At 40.8% G+C, this 14,909-nt stretch overlaps 2 protein-coding genes across 6 annotated transcripts in view; one reads left to right on the plus strand and one right to left on the minus strand.

The window, feature by feature from the left end:
• Window positions 1-1,528, plus strand: part of LOC149309678 (calpain-7-like) — a 28,282-nt gene extending 26,754 nt beyond the window's left edge. For 3 of the 4 annotated variants that reach the window (XM_089532828.1, XM_089532830.1, XM_089532829.1), the window contains 3 exons: window positions 47-177; window positions 764-856; window positions 950-1,528. In XM_089532828.1, coding sequence (XP_089388954.1) covers window positions 47-177; window positions 764-856; window positions 950-1,094 — 369 coding nt within the window. In that variant the 3' untranslated portion in view covers window positions 1,095-1,528. Of the gene's footprint in view, window positions 1-46; window positions 178-763; window positions 857-949 lie in introns of those variants that run through there. The other variant, XR_016281924.1, reaches the window with a different exon arrangement.
• Window positions 1,529-9,127: 7,599 nt separating this feature from the next.
• Window positions 9,128-14,909, minus strand: part of LOC149309679 (SH3 domain-binding protein 5-like) — a 49,420-nt gene continuing 43,638 nt past the window's right edge. For both annotated transcript variants that reach the window (XM_089532832.1, XM_089532831.1), the window contains exons 7-9: window positions 14,053-14,272; window positions 12,790-13,047; window positions 9,128-10,362 (exon numbers count right to left, since the gene is read on the minus strand). In XM_089532832.1, the coding sequence (XP_089388958.1) occupies window positions 10,178-10,362; window positions 12,790-13,047; window positions 14,053-14,272 (663 nt within the window). In that variant the 3' untranslated portion in view covers window positions 9,128-10,177. The remainder of the gene's footprint in view (window positions 10,363-12,789; window positions 13,048-14,052; window positions 14,273-14,909) is intronic.

Below are 14,909 nucleotides of genomic sequence, written 5' to 3' on the forward strand. Positions count from 1 at the left end.
CTGCATTTATATATGAATGCTAATAACTGAACTGACTTGCCTTCAGGTGAATGGACAGTGGAAAGGTCGCAGTGCTGGCGGATGTGGCAATTTTAGAGAGACCTCCAAGAACAATCCTGTTTACCAGTTCCAGTTGGAAAAGACTGGTTCACTCCTTATTGAGCTCAGAGGACCAAGGTTGGTGCAGAATGAAACAAGTAGCTCAGTAAAGATAGTGCAATATGATACCTTCATTTAAGACTTGTTATTCAACAATGTTTAATATTGATAGAATTCAAAGACATAGCCATTTTAGTCTAGATCAGTACGCAAAGGGATCCTGCAGTACCTTTGAGACTATTGCTTGCTAATGCTATTGCAAACTGAGAGCAGATTGTAGCATAAGCTTTTGTAGACTTGTCTGCTTCATCAGCCTACAAAGCTTAGGCTACCAGCATCTTTTTCTCAGTGTCAAAGTTACTATAAGATTCCTTTGTATAATGTTACATATTGTGTTTGTTTTAGTCCACCTGTGAGGGTCTAATCAGTTATTGACCACACATCTTCAACCAATATTTATAGCAATATTTATAGAAAGCTTTTTTTAAAAAAATGCTGTTTTTAAAGGTGCAGAATTATGCACTCAGTAAGTCCAAAATGTTTCACAGAATTGCACAGGTAACCCTGGAAAATAACTTTTTATCCTTTAACATTGTTTTCCATAATAACTTATGCTTTTATACTGTTCGTCCAAAAGACATTCCAACTTCTGCTCAATTCACAGGCAGTATAGCGTTGGACTTGAACTTGTGACAGTCTCTACAATGGGAGACCCAGGTCCTTTGGGCTTTCAGAAAAAGAATAGCGGTGATTACAGGTATCATCTTGTTTGACTTACACATATTTGATTGTATAATTCTGGGTCTTGTATTAAGTTTGTTCCTCTCTCTTTTTCTTTTTTCCTTTGAAGGTGTGGATTTTGCTATCTGGAAGTTGAGAGTGTATCTGCTGGTGTTTACAATATTATTCCAAGCACTTTTCTCCCTCAGCAGGAAGGACCATTTTTCTTGGACTTTAATAGTGCTACTCCTCTCAAAATATCACAGCTGCAATGAGGTAGCTTTTGCTTCATGACCCAAGAATATGGCAGAACTGATAATCTGAATGATTTACCAGTGCACAATCAAAGAAATCCCTAAGAAAATGTTTACATGACATGTATAAACAGAATATGGAATCTTTTACAGGCAATAACAGCCCCAAGTTGGAGCTCCCAGATCCTCTGTTGGACAGTACAGCCTCTTAAAGTATAGAAGTTGGGATAACCCCTTATTTTACCTGTGCTGATTCTTAAATTGTACCAGAATAGAGGGCAAGAAGAGGAAAGTGCTCAAATTTTATCTTGTTTGTGTGAAATATCCATGATATCTTTTCTCTTCTGTCCAACCAGCTCACTTCTTAAACTTTTTTTTCAAATGTTAAGATAAAGTACCTCCAGTTCTGTTCATCTGGGATACCTGGATTGGTGAAATTTTTTTGTTTTACCACATAGTCTGGTCTGTCTCTGATCAGATGCAGTGTGCTTTGGTTGCCTGTACTTTGTTATTCGCTGCTGATGAGTAGGTTAAACGCAATCACTGTTCTATAGAAAACATTTTGGAAGGGATTCAGGAAATTGGTTAGTGGAGAAAGGCAAGGTTATGTGACATCACTGAAGGAATGGCATCTCCCATCTGACTTTATCTTGAGTTGTCTCTTTGCCTTGTCCAGATATCTTTCCTCAAGCCATTTTAGATAAGGGATACCATTTTTCTATGCCATTGTATTTAATGGGACTTGAATATCTGTGGATTTTGTTATCTACAAGGGATCCTGGAACCAAACCCAGCAGATACTGCTACCACAGCCTCCTTGTCATTAGTTGTAAAGGAGAAATAAAACAGGATATCATCAGCATACCGATGACACCCAACTTCAAAGATCTGGATGACATATCCCAGCAACTTCATGTCGATGTTCAAAAGCATAGAAGAAGACAGTATTGGCCCCTGTGAAACACCACAACCTAATGGCCAAAAGCCTGTACAACAGTCCCCCAGCACCACCCTCAGTCAAGAAATACTGGAACCACTGTAAAGCACTGGCCCTAAGTCCCATATCAGCCACACTGATTGATGGTATCAAATGCTGCTGAAAGATCCAGGAGAATCAATAAGTTTTCCCCCAGCACTAACAGGATGCACTCCCTTTGTCTAGCTCTCTGTGTAGGTCATCCACCAAGGCAGCCAATGCTGTTTCTGTCACATAATCAGGCCTGAACCCAGATTGAAATTCATCCATGTAATCCATTTCATCCAAGAAACCCTGGGATTGTGTTGCCACTGCTCTCTCTAGGACCTTACTTAGAAAAGGAAATTAGAGACTGGCCAATAGTTACCTAGGGAGGTGAGGTCCAATCAATGTTTTTTTCTACAAAGGTCTTACAATTGCTTCTTTTAGAGAGAACATAGCCATCTTTCAAAGAAGCATTTTCATCCTCTTTAGGACTTCCCTCCTAACATTGTCTTCATTAAGTTAGCCTTTTCAGTCAGTGTGGATTTGTTCTGTGCCAAAATTCATTGCCACTCCCTTCAATCCATTTTTCCTAGTTCCACTACCATCAAGGGGCGGGCACTCAGCTGGACATTCAGTTGGTTGCTGAAACCCTATCCTCTGAGTTTCATGAAGCCTTTTCCAAACCCCTGGACCTACTGCAAAAGGTTTCCTTTCCACTTCCTTCTGTTCAAGATGAGCTTAATGTTCTCCATTGATCTGATTTTGTCCTGATGGAGAACTTTCCTTGGTGGAGGACCTGTGGGCCCAAGGCTCCTCAGTACCCCTCCCTAAATGGAGAGAAAATTGATATATTTAGGGGGTGTGTGGTTATTTATTTATTGAAATGTTTTACAATTTTGCCATATTTTGAGCTCCCAGTTTTTGACACAGAAGATACTTTTTCCCTAACAAAAAATGAGCACTCCAATCACCACCTGGTGGAGGGGGGAAGGATTCTTCTGTGCCTAAAATGGCACAGGATGAGCCCAAAACTTGCCCAAAATACCTTCTGGATTTTTTTTTATTGGGGAGGGGGGCATAGGGGATAGTCCCTAAGGGGGCAAATGTAGCCCTCGAATCTCAGACAATTGCCCACCTGACCTAGAGGTGCTTGCCTCTTCAGTTGTCCAACCTGCCTCTTCCTAAGTTTGTGATGCTTATGTCCCTTCCCAAAAACCAAGACTCATCCAATTGCAGTTTGCATCATCCATCATTTTAAAGAATTTAGTCAGAGGGAAATGGTCCACAACAAGCAAGGAGTCAGCACAGCCCCAAGAAGGTATTATTTTCTCAGCTTACACTAGATTTGGTATCGCTTGGTAGGTGCCTGCATTGCAGTTCTCTTTTCTAGGGTTCTGATCCAAGGAAGGTGATGTTCCTCTAAACAATCCTGGAGAAAAAACAAATCTTACAAAGCTTCAGATTTGACTCTTCTGTGGCCTCTGCTTTTGCATATGAGTCTATATTACATAGGTAGAAGATTTTTTGATCATCTCTGACTTGGATAGCCAGCCTTTATCCAGTTCCATGATAAATGCCACAAAGGATGCTATTTCCTTTTCTAGCAGGTCCATCTCTGCCTATTGTTGCTTTGTTTCTGTAGCAGCAGCCCCTGGCCATAGGGTCCTATAGTCTTATCAGTCCTAAGAATCAGTCACAAATCCACTCTTTGGTGGGGAACAAGTTGGGTACCTCTCATTCTCTCTAGAATTTCCAGTGCACCTTCCAAAGCTCTTATAGAATCATAGTTAGAAGGGACCGCAAGGACCATCCAGTCCAACCCTTAGCCATACAGGAACTCACAAAGCACCCCTGACAGATGGCCATCAAGCCTCTGCTTAAAAACCTCCAAAGAAGTGTGTTCCACTGTTGAACAGTATTTACTGTCAGGAAGTTTCTCCTAATGTTGAGGTGAAATCTCTTCTCCTGTGCTACACTTTCTCAAAAACGATACATTGGTACTCTAAAGGTAACTTCTGGGGAGATCCAAGAAAGGTTTCAATTCCACCTTTTTCAATGGCTGAAGATCCAGTACACCCAAAGTTCTATACTAAGGTAGCAGAAGGTCCTGTACACTCAGTCCTGTATATATCAACATACACTTCAGTGTTGCAAAGTTATCTTTTCTGGGCAGGTCCCCAGCACTTACCTGTCTTTCAAGCTGTCCTCTTCATTGGCTACTCTGTGTCATGATGCAGCCACAACAATAGTCAGAACTAGAGGTGAATTCAAAGGGCAGCTGCTGTCTTTTTCAGTAATGTTGCATGACTTGAGCAGTGAATACAATATAACCTAATCTCCTGGATGTCTTTCTCAGACGTCCCAGAAGTGCCAATGTACTGTTGTAGTGCAGGAGGCAAACAAGCTGTGTGTACTGCACTGGTGGAGAATCTAGAGTCCTCCAGATGTTTTAGACTTCAATTCCTAGAAGCCCCAGTCAGCATGGCCAAAGGTAAGAGATCAGAGGACCTGGCAGTCCAAAACAGCTGAACCAAAAAGTTACCCTGGCATAGAGTCCTGTGTTAAGTGACAGTGTGCAGCACATTTTTAAAATGTAGGCCACGGTTGCTGTACTACCATTGGTTCCAGCCAGTTAATTCAGTCTCCAAATTGCACTGTGTGAGCTCTAGATGTGTGCTTTAAAAACTGCTCTCATGCATGTTTTATGAGCATAGGTAACTGGCATGGCAAGGGTAAAGTGTCAGAAATATATTTCAGATTATGGTGAACAACACTACCTACTCACAACATAAACTGGCTGTGATAATTGCTCTTTAAGATAGATTTTGTGAAACCAGCTAATTTAATTTTTAGTAACTTATGGAATTGTCCTGTGCAAAAGCAAAAACTGATATCTGAACTTTGCCATGCTGCAGTAATTAGGGAGGCTATCTAATAAGGATTGGCCAGGGACCTATTCTGTGGTTTACATATGTCCTTAATCATATTGGCAAAGTAATCAAGTGTAACTGAGTCCTCTACTTTGTGGTGACTCATGGGATCCAGCCATCACTCTGATGTGTCTGTTATCATGAAATGTGCATTCAGTATTGCCAGTTTGGCTGACATGAGAATGTGTCTTAGATTAGTTTTATGAAATGTCCATTCTTTGTATGAAATTTAAACACCATAAATAGGCCAAACACAATTGCTTCTATCCAGCAAATGGGGATTTTTACCTAATTGGTTTTCTTTAATAAAAAAGAAAACAAACTGAGAGAAATGAGACGGGTTTTTTTAAGAAGTCACAGCCTAAATTTAAAGGTAATGGAATCTGAATTGGATCAAAACCATTTCAAGAAGAAAGGGCTTGAAATAGATTTAGTGAGAGATTTACTTCTCATTATAGTACTATGTACTACTGACTGAAATTAATAGTGAAAATATGTATCTACCTTGTCTCAGGCATAAATCAAAATAAAGACTGTAGTCAAGCTATCAGAATAGGATTTGGAATGGCAGCTACTAAAGAACTACCAGTAGGTAAGTGTAGGTATGCATAAAAACCAAAGTCAACATCATCAATATCGGCATATTTCCAATTTCTATGTGTGGTTGTGAAAGTTGCAGTGAAGAAACATAACAGGAAGTAATCGTGCAGAATGTGGTGTTGGAAGAGTGCTATAGATACCACAAATTGCCAAAAAGACAAATGAGCCTTACCTAGACCAAATCAGGCCTCAACTCTCATTGGTGTTGTACAGACCTGCGCAAAGCGCTGGCCTGCACACATACTAGGGTTGCCTCGGGGCATCCTTTCCAGATGCCCCGCAACCCTAGTACATTGTGATGGCAGCGCCCTTTCTACATGGGTGCCATTACGTCACAGCCACTACAACTCCAAATGGGGCAGCACAGACGTGACGTCTTGGTGCCGCTGAAGGGTGCTTGTGGTGCCCTTTCAGCGGCGCCAGAAGGAGCTCTGTTTTGGAGCTCCTTTGGCCGTGCGTATTGCTGGTGCGGCCTTTAAATGGCCACGCCAGTGATACAAAGAGAAAGGGGCCAAACGGCCCCTTTCTCCCTTTCCCCGCCGCTGTCGGGGTGTCCTTGGGGCTTGCAGCCGCAAGAACACCCCTTTCCAGACCGCGAGGAAGCGGCCTTTTGCCACTTCCCCGCGGCCTGGAAAAGCGGCAGATTGGGGTTTCGGGGCTGCCGCTGAGGCCCTGATCCATCAGGGAAAGGGGCGGTCTGTAACCCGCCGCTGGAAGCCAAGATGATGCTAATGCTTGGTAAAGTAGAAGTCTGAAGGAAAAGAGGAAGACTGCTTTACAGATGAACATGCAAGATGTTACCAGGGCTGATAAGGTGCCTCATTGATAGGGTCATCATTAGTCAAAACCAATTTGACATTGAGCAAAAACATGTAGCTCAGATTTCTAAGGCAGAAAGCTTTTTTTTCCTTGTAAAAATCTAACCCTGTACCAAATTTAAGGGTTATACATTTCTGTCCTTATTGATGATGAGAGAATGTCATTCATTCATTCATGTGGGTTTTTCTGAACATAGCAGGCATGGAAGGAAGCACTGGAGATTAGATTAAACCTCATTTTTACCCCCCTTTTAACATAGAAATCAAGTCATTTGTTTTCTTCAGACACCTCTCTGCCTTTGTATTATGCCTTTTTAAAAAATGTGTTGCTTTTGATCTTAAGAACACAGACTCAGCATTGTTATTGCGGAGCTCAACAAGAAAGCATTCCTTTTGGGATAATCTGAAGTGATAGCTGCCTTTGAAAAGAAAATTAAAATCAGATGCCTTGTAATTGCTCTTCAGTGATAGACCATCTGGGCTAGGGTGAATTGACTCATGCTGTGTACTTGACAGTAACTGGCAGCTTATCTGCTTTGCAGGGTAATTAGTAAGATGAAAGTTAAATCTGCAGCCTGGACTGCCAAATAAGTCAGTAGTAACAGGCTGAAAGCAACTGCTGCTTTTAATTTATCTTTTAGGGTCTCTATGCCATTCTGATTTTTCTACACAAATCCATTAAAGAAATAGTTTGAATTTCTGCAAATGTTTGATTACTGGCATGCTAGTTAATATATTTTAAAAGAATGGGGAAGGTGATCATCTTAAATCAATGATTCTGTGTTCAGTGCAAGCCAGGGCAATTACTAATCAGAAGATGGATCTTTTAAGGGTTGGTGTAGGCCTGCTTTAAGTTATAATGATTTAAAATAGTGTTGCCAATCTACTTGTAAACACTTTAATCTTGTGCTGTAATACCAAAGCATCAAGTGTGTACAATACATACGTCTCGTTCTCTAGCTTTCATAGCTAGTAAGACCACTGCATCATGAATGATGGCTAGTATCACTTTCACAGACTGATATGTGTGTAATAATGTTTCAATTAAATAAGCTGAACATGAATAACCTTTAGTGGGGTATTGATGCCTAACCAAGGCCTAATGATCACTCTCAACTAGAGCTGAGTCAAATCACTTTAGTTTGGATTTAAGACCTCTACAGCAAGTGGTCAAAGATTCTGGAAGTTGTAGACCAACATCTAAGGATCCAAAGATAGGAACCTTTGCTCGTGATAATTTCTAGGGAGGCCATTCGATTTCAAACTCTCCACTCTTTCTTAGTAAGAATGCTAACTTACCAAAGCCCATAAAGTGTAAATAGCATCTCCACTTTAAATATCTTCACCAAACCACAGAATAAGGAAAGAATACCTATTCTTACCTAACAGTTACTTGCATGCATATGAGCAAGTAATCCCAACTCTACGAAATCTTATGCTACCAGATTCCTTTACATGCTAAATGCTACAGGTATGAACCTACTGGTCAATATTTTATTCTGGATACTGTATTATCTGTGTATTCTCAACAAGAGGCTGATGGTACTGGGAGCTCCTTAGAGGCAACACAAGTGGTACAACAGTGGGTTTATGGACTCCACAGGGCCTAGAACAAAAACATGTCCTTTAAGGCCTAAGCCAGTAGTTTTCAACCTTCAGTTCTCCAAATGTTTAGATTTCCAACTTCCAGAACTCCTGCCCATGCTGTGAACAAGAACCACAGCCCTAGTCACAGCATGAAATATGCCCTCTTGAAGAGCAAGGACAAACTGCAAGAGAGTATCTCTTGAAGTATTCAATTAGGCTTTACGTATGGGTCTACGTTCTTGGAATGCTAGAACTTCCCATGAGCTCTCTGCATCACATTAATTTGAAAAATGTGGGCACAAGAAAAGAAATGTATTGGGGTGGAGGAACCAACAAGACTTATATCATTATATAGGCTGACTTTCATTGTGCCATGCAGATCCCTGAAGAATTAGCATGGTCAGACTGCAGACGCCAGTTGAGTCCAATGCATATTTAACCAAGTAAACAGCTGGATATTATGGAAAAGGTGGTTGCATATACCATGCAATACAGAATGACTGTCACCATAGGAATGCTACCATTAGCAATACAACTACTAGCAGCCTGGCCCTCGCCTAAGGATATAGGGCATAGTAAGCATATCACCTACCATCCTCACATCTAAAAAGGATTTGTTTCTTCCAACCAATACCTGTGTAAAGCACAAAAATACTGTTTAAATTTGTGAAAATTTCCTGGCTTGCTAAAGGAGGCAGTATTTGTACCGTAAACCCCTCCACCTAATCGTTAGAGTCAATCATGCCTAGAATGAACCCACAATGCTTGAATAGGTCTTGAAGCAACTTAAATGCTATCACTTGCTGCAAAGTTTGAATCTTGTCATGTGTAAGAACAGAGACATCCCACAAACTTTTTTCTTTATTAATTACCATTCCATTTGGCACTCTGTTTATTTCCTCAGCTGAAATATAAGCCAAGCGAGCAAATGGAAGGTACATGTATAGCTGAGAACATGTTTATAAAGGACTTTTCTAAAAGGATCTAAAACACTTTCAGTCTAAACATACTGCACATAAAGACAATAAAAAGGGAAAGAGGAGAAATTTACTGTAGTGTGAAAGAGTTTCTTTGTACATTTGTTTCCAGAATAGATATACAAGTTGTATAATAGGGGAAAATACAAAACTAAACCAAGAAACATGTGGGGGGAATAAATGCCCAGCAAATAAATAAGTTTATTAAAGATGTCATATACCAGTGTCAGATACACTATTGAAACAAAAGTCCTATCATTTATTAGTGTAACTACCAGACTTCTCTACATCTAACAGCTGTTACTGAATCATGCTTCAACTCTCCAGTCTCATTCACCTTTTTGTTTAAGGGATGCTACATTTATAAGTCCCTTTACTTACTCCAAAAACATTATACATGACAACCTACAAAGATATTTAAAAGTATTCACTCATTCTTCCATCTTAACTGGCAGATGTGCCACCTATTCATGCACACCTCACCATTTTCTTGGTAGGCCAAGGGGTAACCGTAACTTCCTAATCATGCCTAGTGATGGACACCATATGGTACTGTCATCACTTACAGTAAGTGCTGGGAAAGGTGTCCTTGATAAAAAATTTCAATGCATATTTCATATCAGTCACTGGATTCATATTAACTTGCCCTCCCCTCAATAGTTGTACATTTATGCTACTCACTGAGGTATAATTTACCATTCATCAGCTCTGGAGGAAGAGCAGATGCTTCTAGGCTCAATTGCATGCAAGAGCTTTGTTTTATTATCCCAAAACATAATACAGACAATGAAAATTCAAGGTATTTAAAAAGATATGCCACTGGCACTTTGGAATTCTAGTATGTCTGAACAGCAGCCCAGCTCACAAAATGGCAGTCAGCTGCTCCTCTCAAACATTTGGCTTGGCCTCCAGTGCCCAAATGGCACAGAACTATGTCAAGTAGACAGTACTAGTTATTGCTTCTGCCAAACTGCTGCAAAATATGAAGCCTGAAGTACAAGCACAGTTGATGATGTATGTGACCAATATCTGTCACAATGATGTCACTTATTTTTCCAAAAAAAAACCACACACATTTCAGCCCTCAACACTGATGTAACTTAGTGCAGTTTTAAAGAGTAAACACCCAAAGATTTGGCATATATTAATTATTGGCACAATGTCCTTCTGACATTCAGAAGTTTGGGTATAAATAAGTTAGAATCCTCATTATCTGCAAGAGGACATAATTTCAACCAATCTGCACAGTTTTTCTGTCAGGACAAATCCCATCTTTGACTTTCAGGCATTGTAGGGAGAGTCGCTTCATCCTATTGTCCAGCATTGTTGGGCCACTAGAAGAAGAGGCGTTGCTGCTACTCCTGTTCTTATTCACTTTGTCAAGTGCCTTGTTCTCTGCTCCTTCTGCCCTGTCACCTATGGAGATGAAATGGAGAGGTTATACCTTCTTGAACTGAAAGAATGTGAGTCAAAACATACATAGCATTAACATATATATTGTAAGTTGTATCCCAGTTTAGGATAACTAAATCTGAAACCAACCCACTGCTATTGCCCATTAATCTCAAGAAATATGCGATCAAATGGGTTAAAAAGGATTCTACCTTTATGTAGAGTCTATTATTATAATGGAAGCAGTGGATTAACTTGGTTGTGATTGACAAGTCCCATCAGTTTCAATGGGTCTGCCCTGAGCATGTCTTTCTCTGGATCCAACAACACGTGTTTAAGAATTAGTTCCACTTTTTCCACCAATGTTTTATTCAATCCCAGGCTTTTCTGTCAAGACTTTGTGCTGTCAAAGTGCAAGTCACCAGCATACTTACATCAGTTGTCTGGTGGTACTCCTTTTCCCCCACTTCTTCCATGAGTATGCAGTGGCAGCTGTGTGGTTCCCTGGCACAGCTCCGTCCCTGCAGCCACTGATCAGATGGGGGGGGGGGGGGGGGCAGTGTCCATGCATAGCCTAGCTGCCCTTGCATATCCACATAAATAAAGAGTACCGTATTTTCCGGCGTATAAGACGACTGGGCATATAAGACGACCCCCAACTTTTCCAGTTAAAATATGGAGTTTGGGATATACTCCCCATATAAGACTACTCTTCTTCCAACACACACCAAATAAAAATTAAAAAAACATCAGATTTGATTTCAATATGGTAATTTTAATTCAAATGCTTATGACATGCAGGTAGTTAGCAGGAAACCTTGTATACAAAGCCTGCTTGGACTGGTCAGCTCTCCCTGCCTGCCCAGCCCTCCCTGTCTCCAAGACTATCAGAGCGGTGGCTGCTTTCATATGATCACCGCATACAGCAGGGATGCGTCCATGGCCATTTTTGAGCTCCCCCCACTATATGCAGCGACCTCAGATTCTCCAGTCTGGCTCGGAAGTTTCGGCACCTGCCCTATAAGATGACACCTGGCGTATAAGACGACCCCCAACTTTTGAGAAGATTTTCCTGGGTTAAAAAGTAGTCTTATACGCCAGAAAATATAGTAGTTTGTGAAGGCAGAAGGCTGATCTTTCTTCTCCACAAATTCAAAAGTGGGCAGAATATGGGCCCAGGCACACCCCTGCAGCTGTTCAGTGGCCAGAGGAATGGAGCTATTCTGGGAAGCCTCCCAGCTACTATTGAGGTAAATGGGGCAAGGGTGTTGTGGAAGGAGATACCAGATATCTCCTCCTGCAATGTGAAAGCACTGGTGGAACTAGTGTATATCACCAACAAGCTTCTAGCCTTGATAGTATTTAAATTACTTCAAGCAATGATCTCCTGTCCCTCACATACCTAGGGCAAGCCACTTACTGCCAAATTTTCATGTTGTTTTTTAGATACGCCCTGCTAGCTTTTCACTGGATTAAATGCAGTAAATAACCATCTGCCTTCACATATTGTGAAAGACAAGTCAGCTTTGATGGATACAGAACAATTTTATTTTACCACATGTTAATGAACTGCCTTGAAGCTCTCCTCATGGGACAATCTGACACTTCAAACACAGGATGGCTGTTAAATTACTGTACAATACTTTGAAGCATTACAACCAGCAGATACAGGATAAAATCTCACAATTCAAGACTTTTAAGGGCAGAGAAAAATGTGAAGATTTCCAGTCTCATTCTGTAAGCACAGGCCATAAGACACAGGGAAAGCACTTAACCTGTGTAAGTTCACTATGCACACATGCCAGAACTGTACATAGTACTCCATGTTTGGTTGCACTCAAGGGTGCAGCTACAGGTAGGGGCAAAATAAGAGCATTCTCTCCCATAAAAATTCTTCGTGCCATGGAATTTTCCTTCACTGCCCAAATTTGTAGCATTGCAGTAACTTGAAACTTCAGTTGAGCATTTAGAAATACACATCCTGAGAAAAGGAGCAGGCAAAGTTACCAAGGGAATAGTAAAATACACCAAAAATAAGAATTTTAGGTGTGAAAGATTTCCAGTATCTCATTCTCTGCAATGCTAAAAAATGGAGAATGAAATAAAATTAAGAGAATGAGGGGGGCATAATTCTCCATTGGAGGGGCAATGCCCTCATTTGGTCCAGCCCCCAATAGCTACATGCCTGGTCATACCACAAATTTAAATAAATCAGAGAGGAAAAGGTGTGGCTCCCTAGAAGATGATGTTGGACCAGCACTTTCAACAGCCATAGACAATATAGCCATCAGTGAAGGACAAAAAATGAGGGGAGCTGCACTCAAACATGGAGGACCTACTGTTTTCCATTCATAGTATAAGGCCATTATAAGATTGGCAGTTTTCTTTGAAAATCTTATCCTAATGACTCCTAGCACAGAAAACATCATAGGCTTTCTTGGTTCAACTTACCCCTTTCAATTTCACATTCAGGAGAAGAAGCCCCACTACATTCACTGCGAGGTCCTAACAGAGGAAATATGCCAAATTCAGAGAGCGAGATAGGGCTGGACAGATCCAGACTTCTAGGTCGTGCCACAAGAACAAACTGGGTTGGCATATCAAAAGGGCTTGTGGGACCAGAACTGAAACTGGACACCGACTGGGTTTCAGAGTCTTCTTCAGATACAACACTGCTGCAGTTGTCATCCTCAAATACTTCAGAAGCCACTGTGTGCATATTGAGAGAGAACTTCCATTAGCAAAGTTATTCCCTTGACAGCTCTTATTCCCAATGCATACCACCTATTTCTTTTGTTGACATCACTAGTTTATGCACACTGTTGCTGCCACCCTCCCCTGAGTTATAGTTACCTACAGTGTATTAACTCTGAAGTATACCTGTGGTAATTCCCATTAAAAATAAGGTATTTTTTCTCTATTATTGAAGGCCACCTCTAAAAATTGTTGCCTTGAGCTATCATAGTATCGTATCAGAGGTAAGGACTGTCTGTGTGTTCTCACCAAACTGATAATGTCAGCAACAGTTTCTCCATGCTGTGGCCTTAAAATCAGCAGCAACAAATGTAACATGGCTCCACACAGTAAGGGATTGGGAACCTGTAATTCTCTCATCCCCTTCTTGCTGGACTTCCGCTCTCACCAGCACTGGTACCAGCCAGTGTGTCAATAAGGAAAGGATCTAGATAGCTTCACCATTTTTAAATTCATGAAATTAGGATATTTCAAAATTAACTATTGTCAGTCATGTCCAGCTCAGCCACCAATTTCATCATGGGAAGAGAGGACAACTGACTTTAACTTGAGCCAGACTAGTAATTCCTTCAGCACAGTGCTATGAGTGATCACTGGAACGTTCCCTCCAGATTCTCAAGGTGGTTTTGAGGGCTCAGTTTTACCAGTTGCCATTTTCATGTGTTTCAACAGGGAAAGCTGCTCGTTGGAAAAACTTGGGCTGAACACTTCCTGTACAGTACCTAACTGCTGTGACTATCAACATCATTTTTATATAGTATGTAATTTTTTAGTTTGGTATCTTTGCTGTAGTATGAAAGTAAAACAACACAAGAAGCTATTGTGAAATCCCTAGCAGCAAAGGGTGGTACTTCTGTCCCTAGAAGGACTACTGGTTTAACTTGAGCCTGGGAAATGTGTGACAATACCAGAGTTTTTTCTTAGCATGCTCCAACCTGTACAGATTTTTCTTTTACTTACTGGAGATATTGTCTGGCTCCAGTTTGCACACCGAAAGGTCTTCTACCGAAGTATTGTTGCCTTCAGCACCTACACCACACCCCCTGGGCCCCATGGAGGAAGCTCGCCTCCTCTCATGGATCTCATCAGAGATCATTTCCAGGTTCTTCAGTGCTGTTTTGTATTCGCCTTTTGCCAAAGACAGCTTTGCTTGTAGATCATCCACTGTCTTCTTCAATTGCTAGTGAAGAAAAATACTTTCTTACTAAGACAGATACACTGCTTAAATTGAATCTTTTATTAATATAAACTGCACAGAGAGAACATCTGGGCTTCTACTCACTGGCCTGCCTCTCTTTAAGGCACACTGACTTGGGGAAAGATTCCAAGGACTTGTAATGTTTCAGTATACTTTTACTGAAATTGTATTAATATATTTTGAATGAACTTATAAACCACTTCAGAAATAATTTATCTTTAAAGACATGATATAAATAATCCTATTACAGGAAGAAATAATATTGTCACCTAAGTTTTGAGAACTGAGCTTCAAAGGGCAAAATCTATCCAGTTTACAAGAATATTCCCCCCACCTGTGCTGAATATTCCCATCCATTAGAACATAAAAACCATGCTGGATCAGACTGTAGGCTTATCTACTTCAGCATTCTGTTCACATAATAGCCAGCCAGGTGCCTATGGTAAACCCATCAGCAGGTTATGAGTGAAATACCATCTCCATCTTCATCTCTCCAGCAACTGATAAGCATACTAGGGAGAAGAATACAGCCAACCTCACCAGTAGCCATTGGTAGCCCAAACCTCCATGAATATCTAACCCCCCTTTTAAAGCTATCCCCAGTAGCTAGTGCTACATC

This window comes from Sceloporus occidentalis, unplaced genomic scaffold, assembly GCF_023333645.1.
Source record: "Sceloporus occidentalis isolate IW3139 unplaced genomic scaffold, rSceOcc1.0.p SCAF_7, whole genome shotgun sequence".
Lineage (NCBI taxonomy): Eukaryota > Metazoa > Chordata > Lepidosauria > Squamata > Phrynosomatidae > Sceloporus > Sceloporus occidentalis.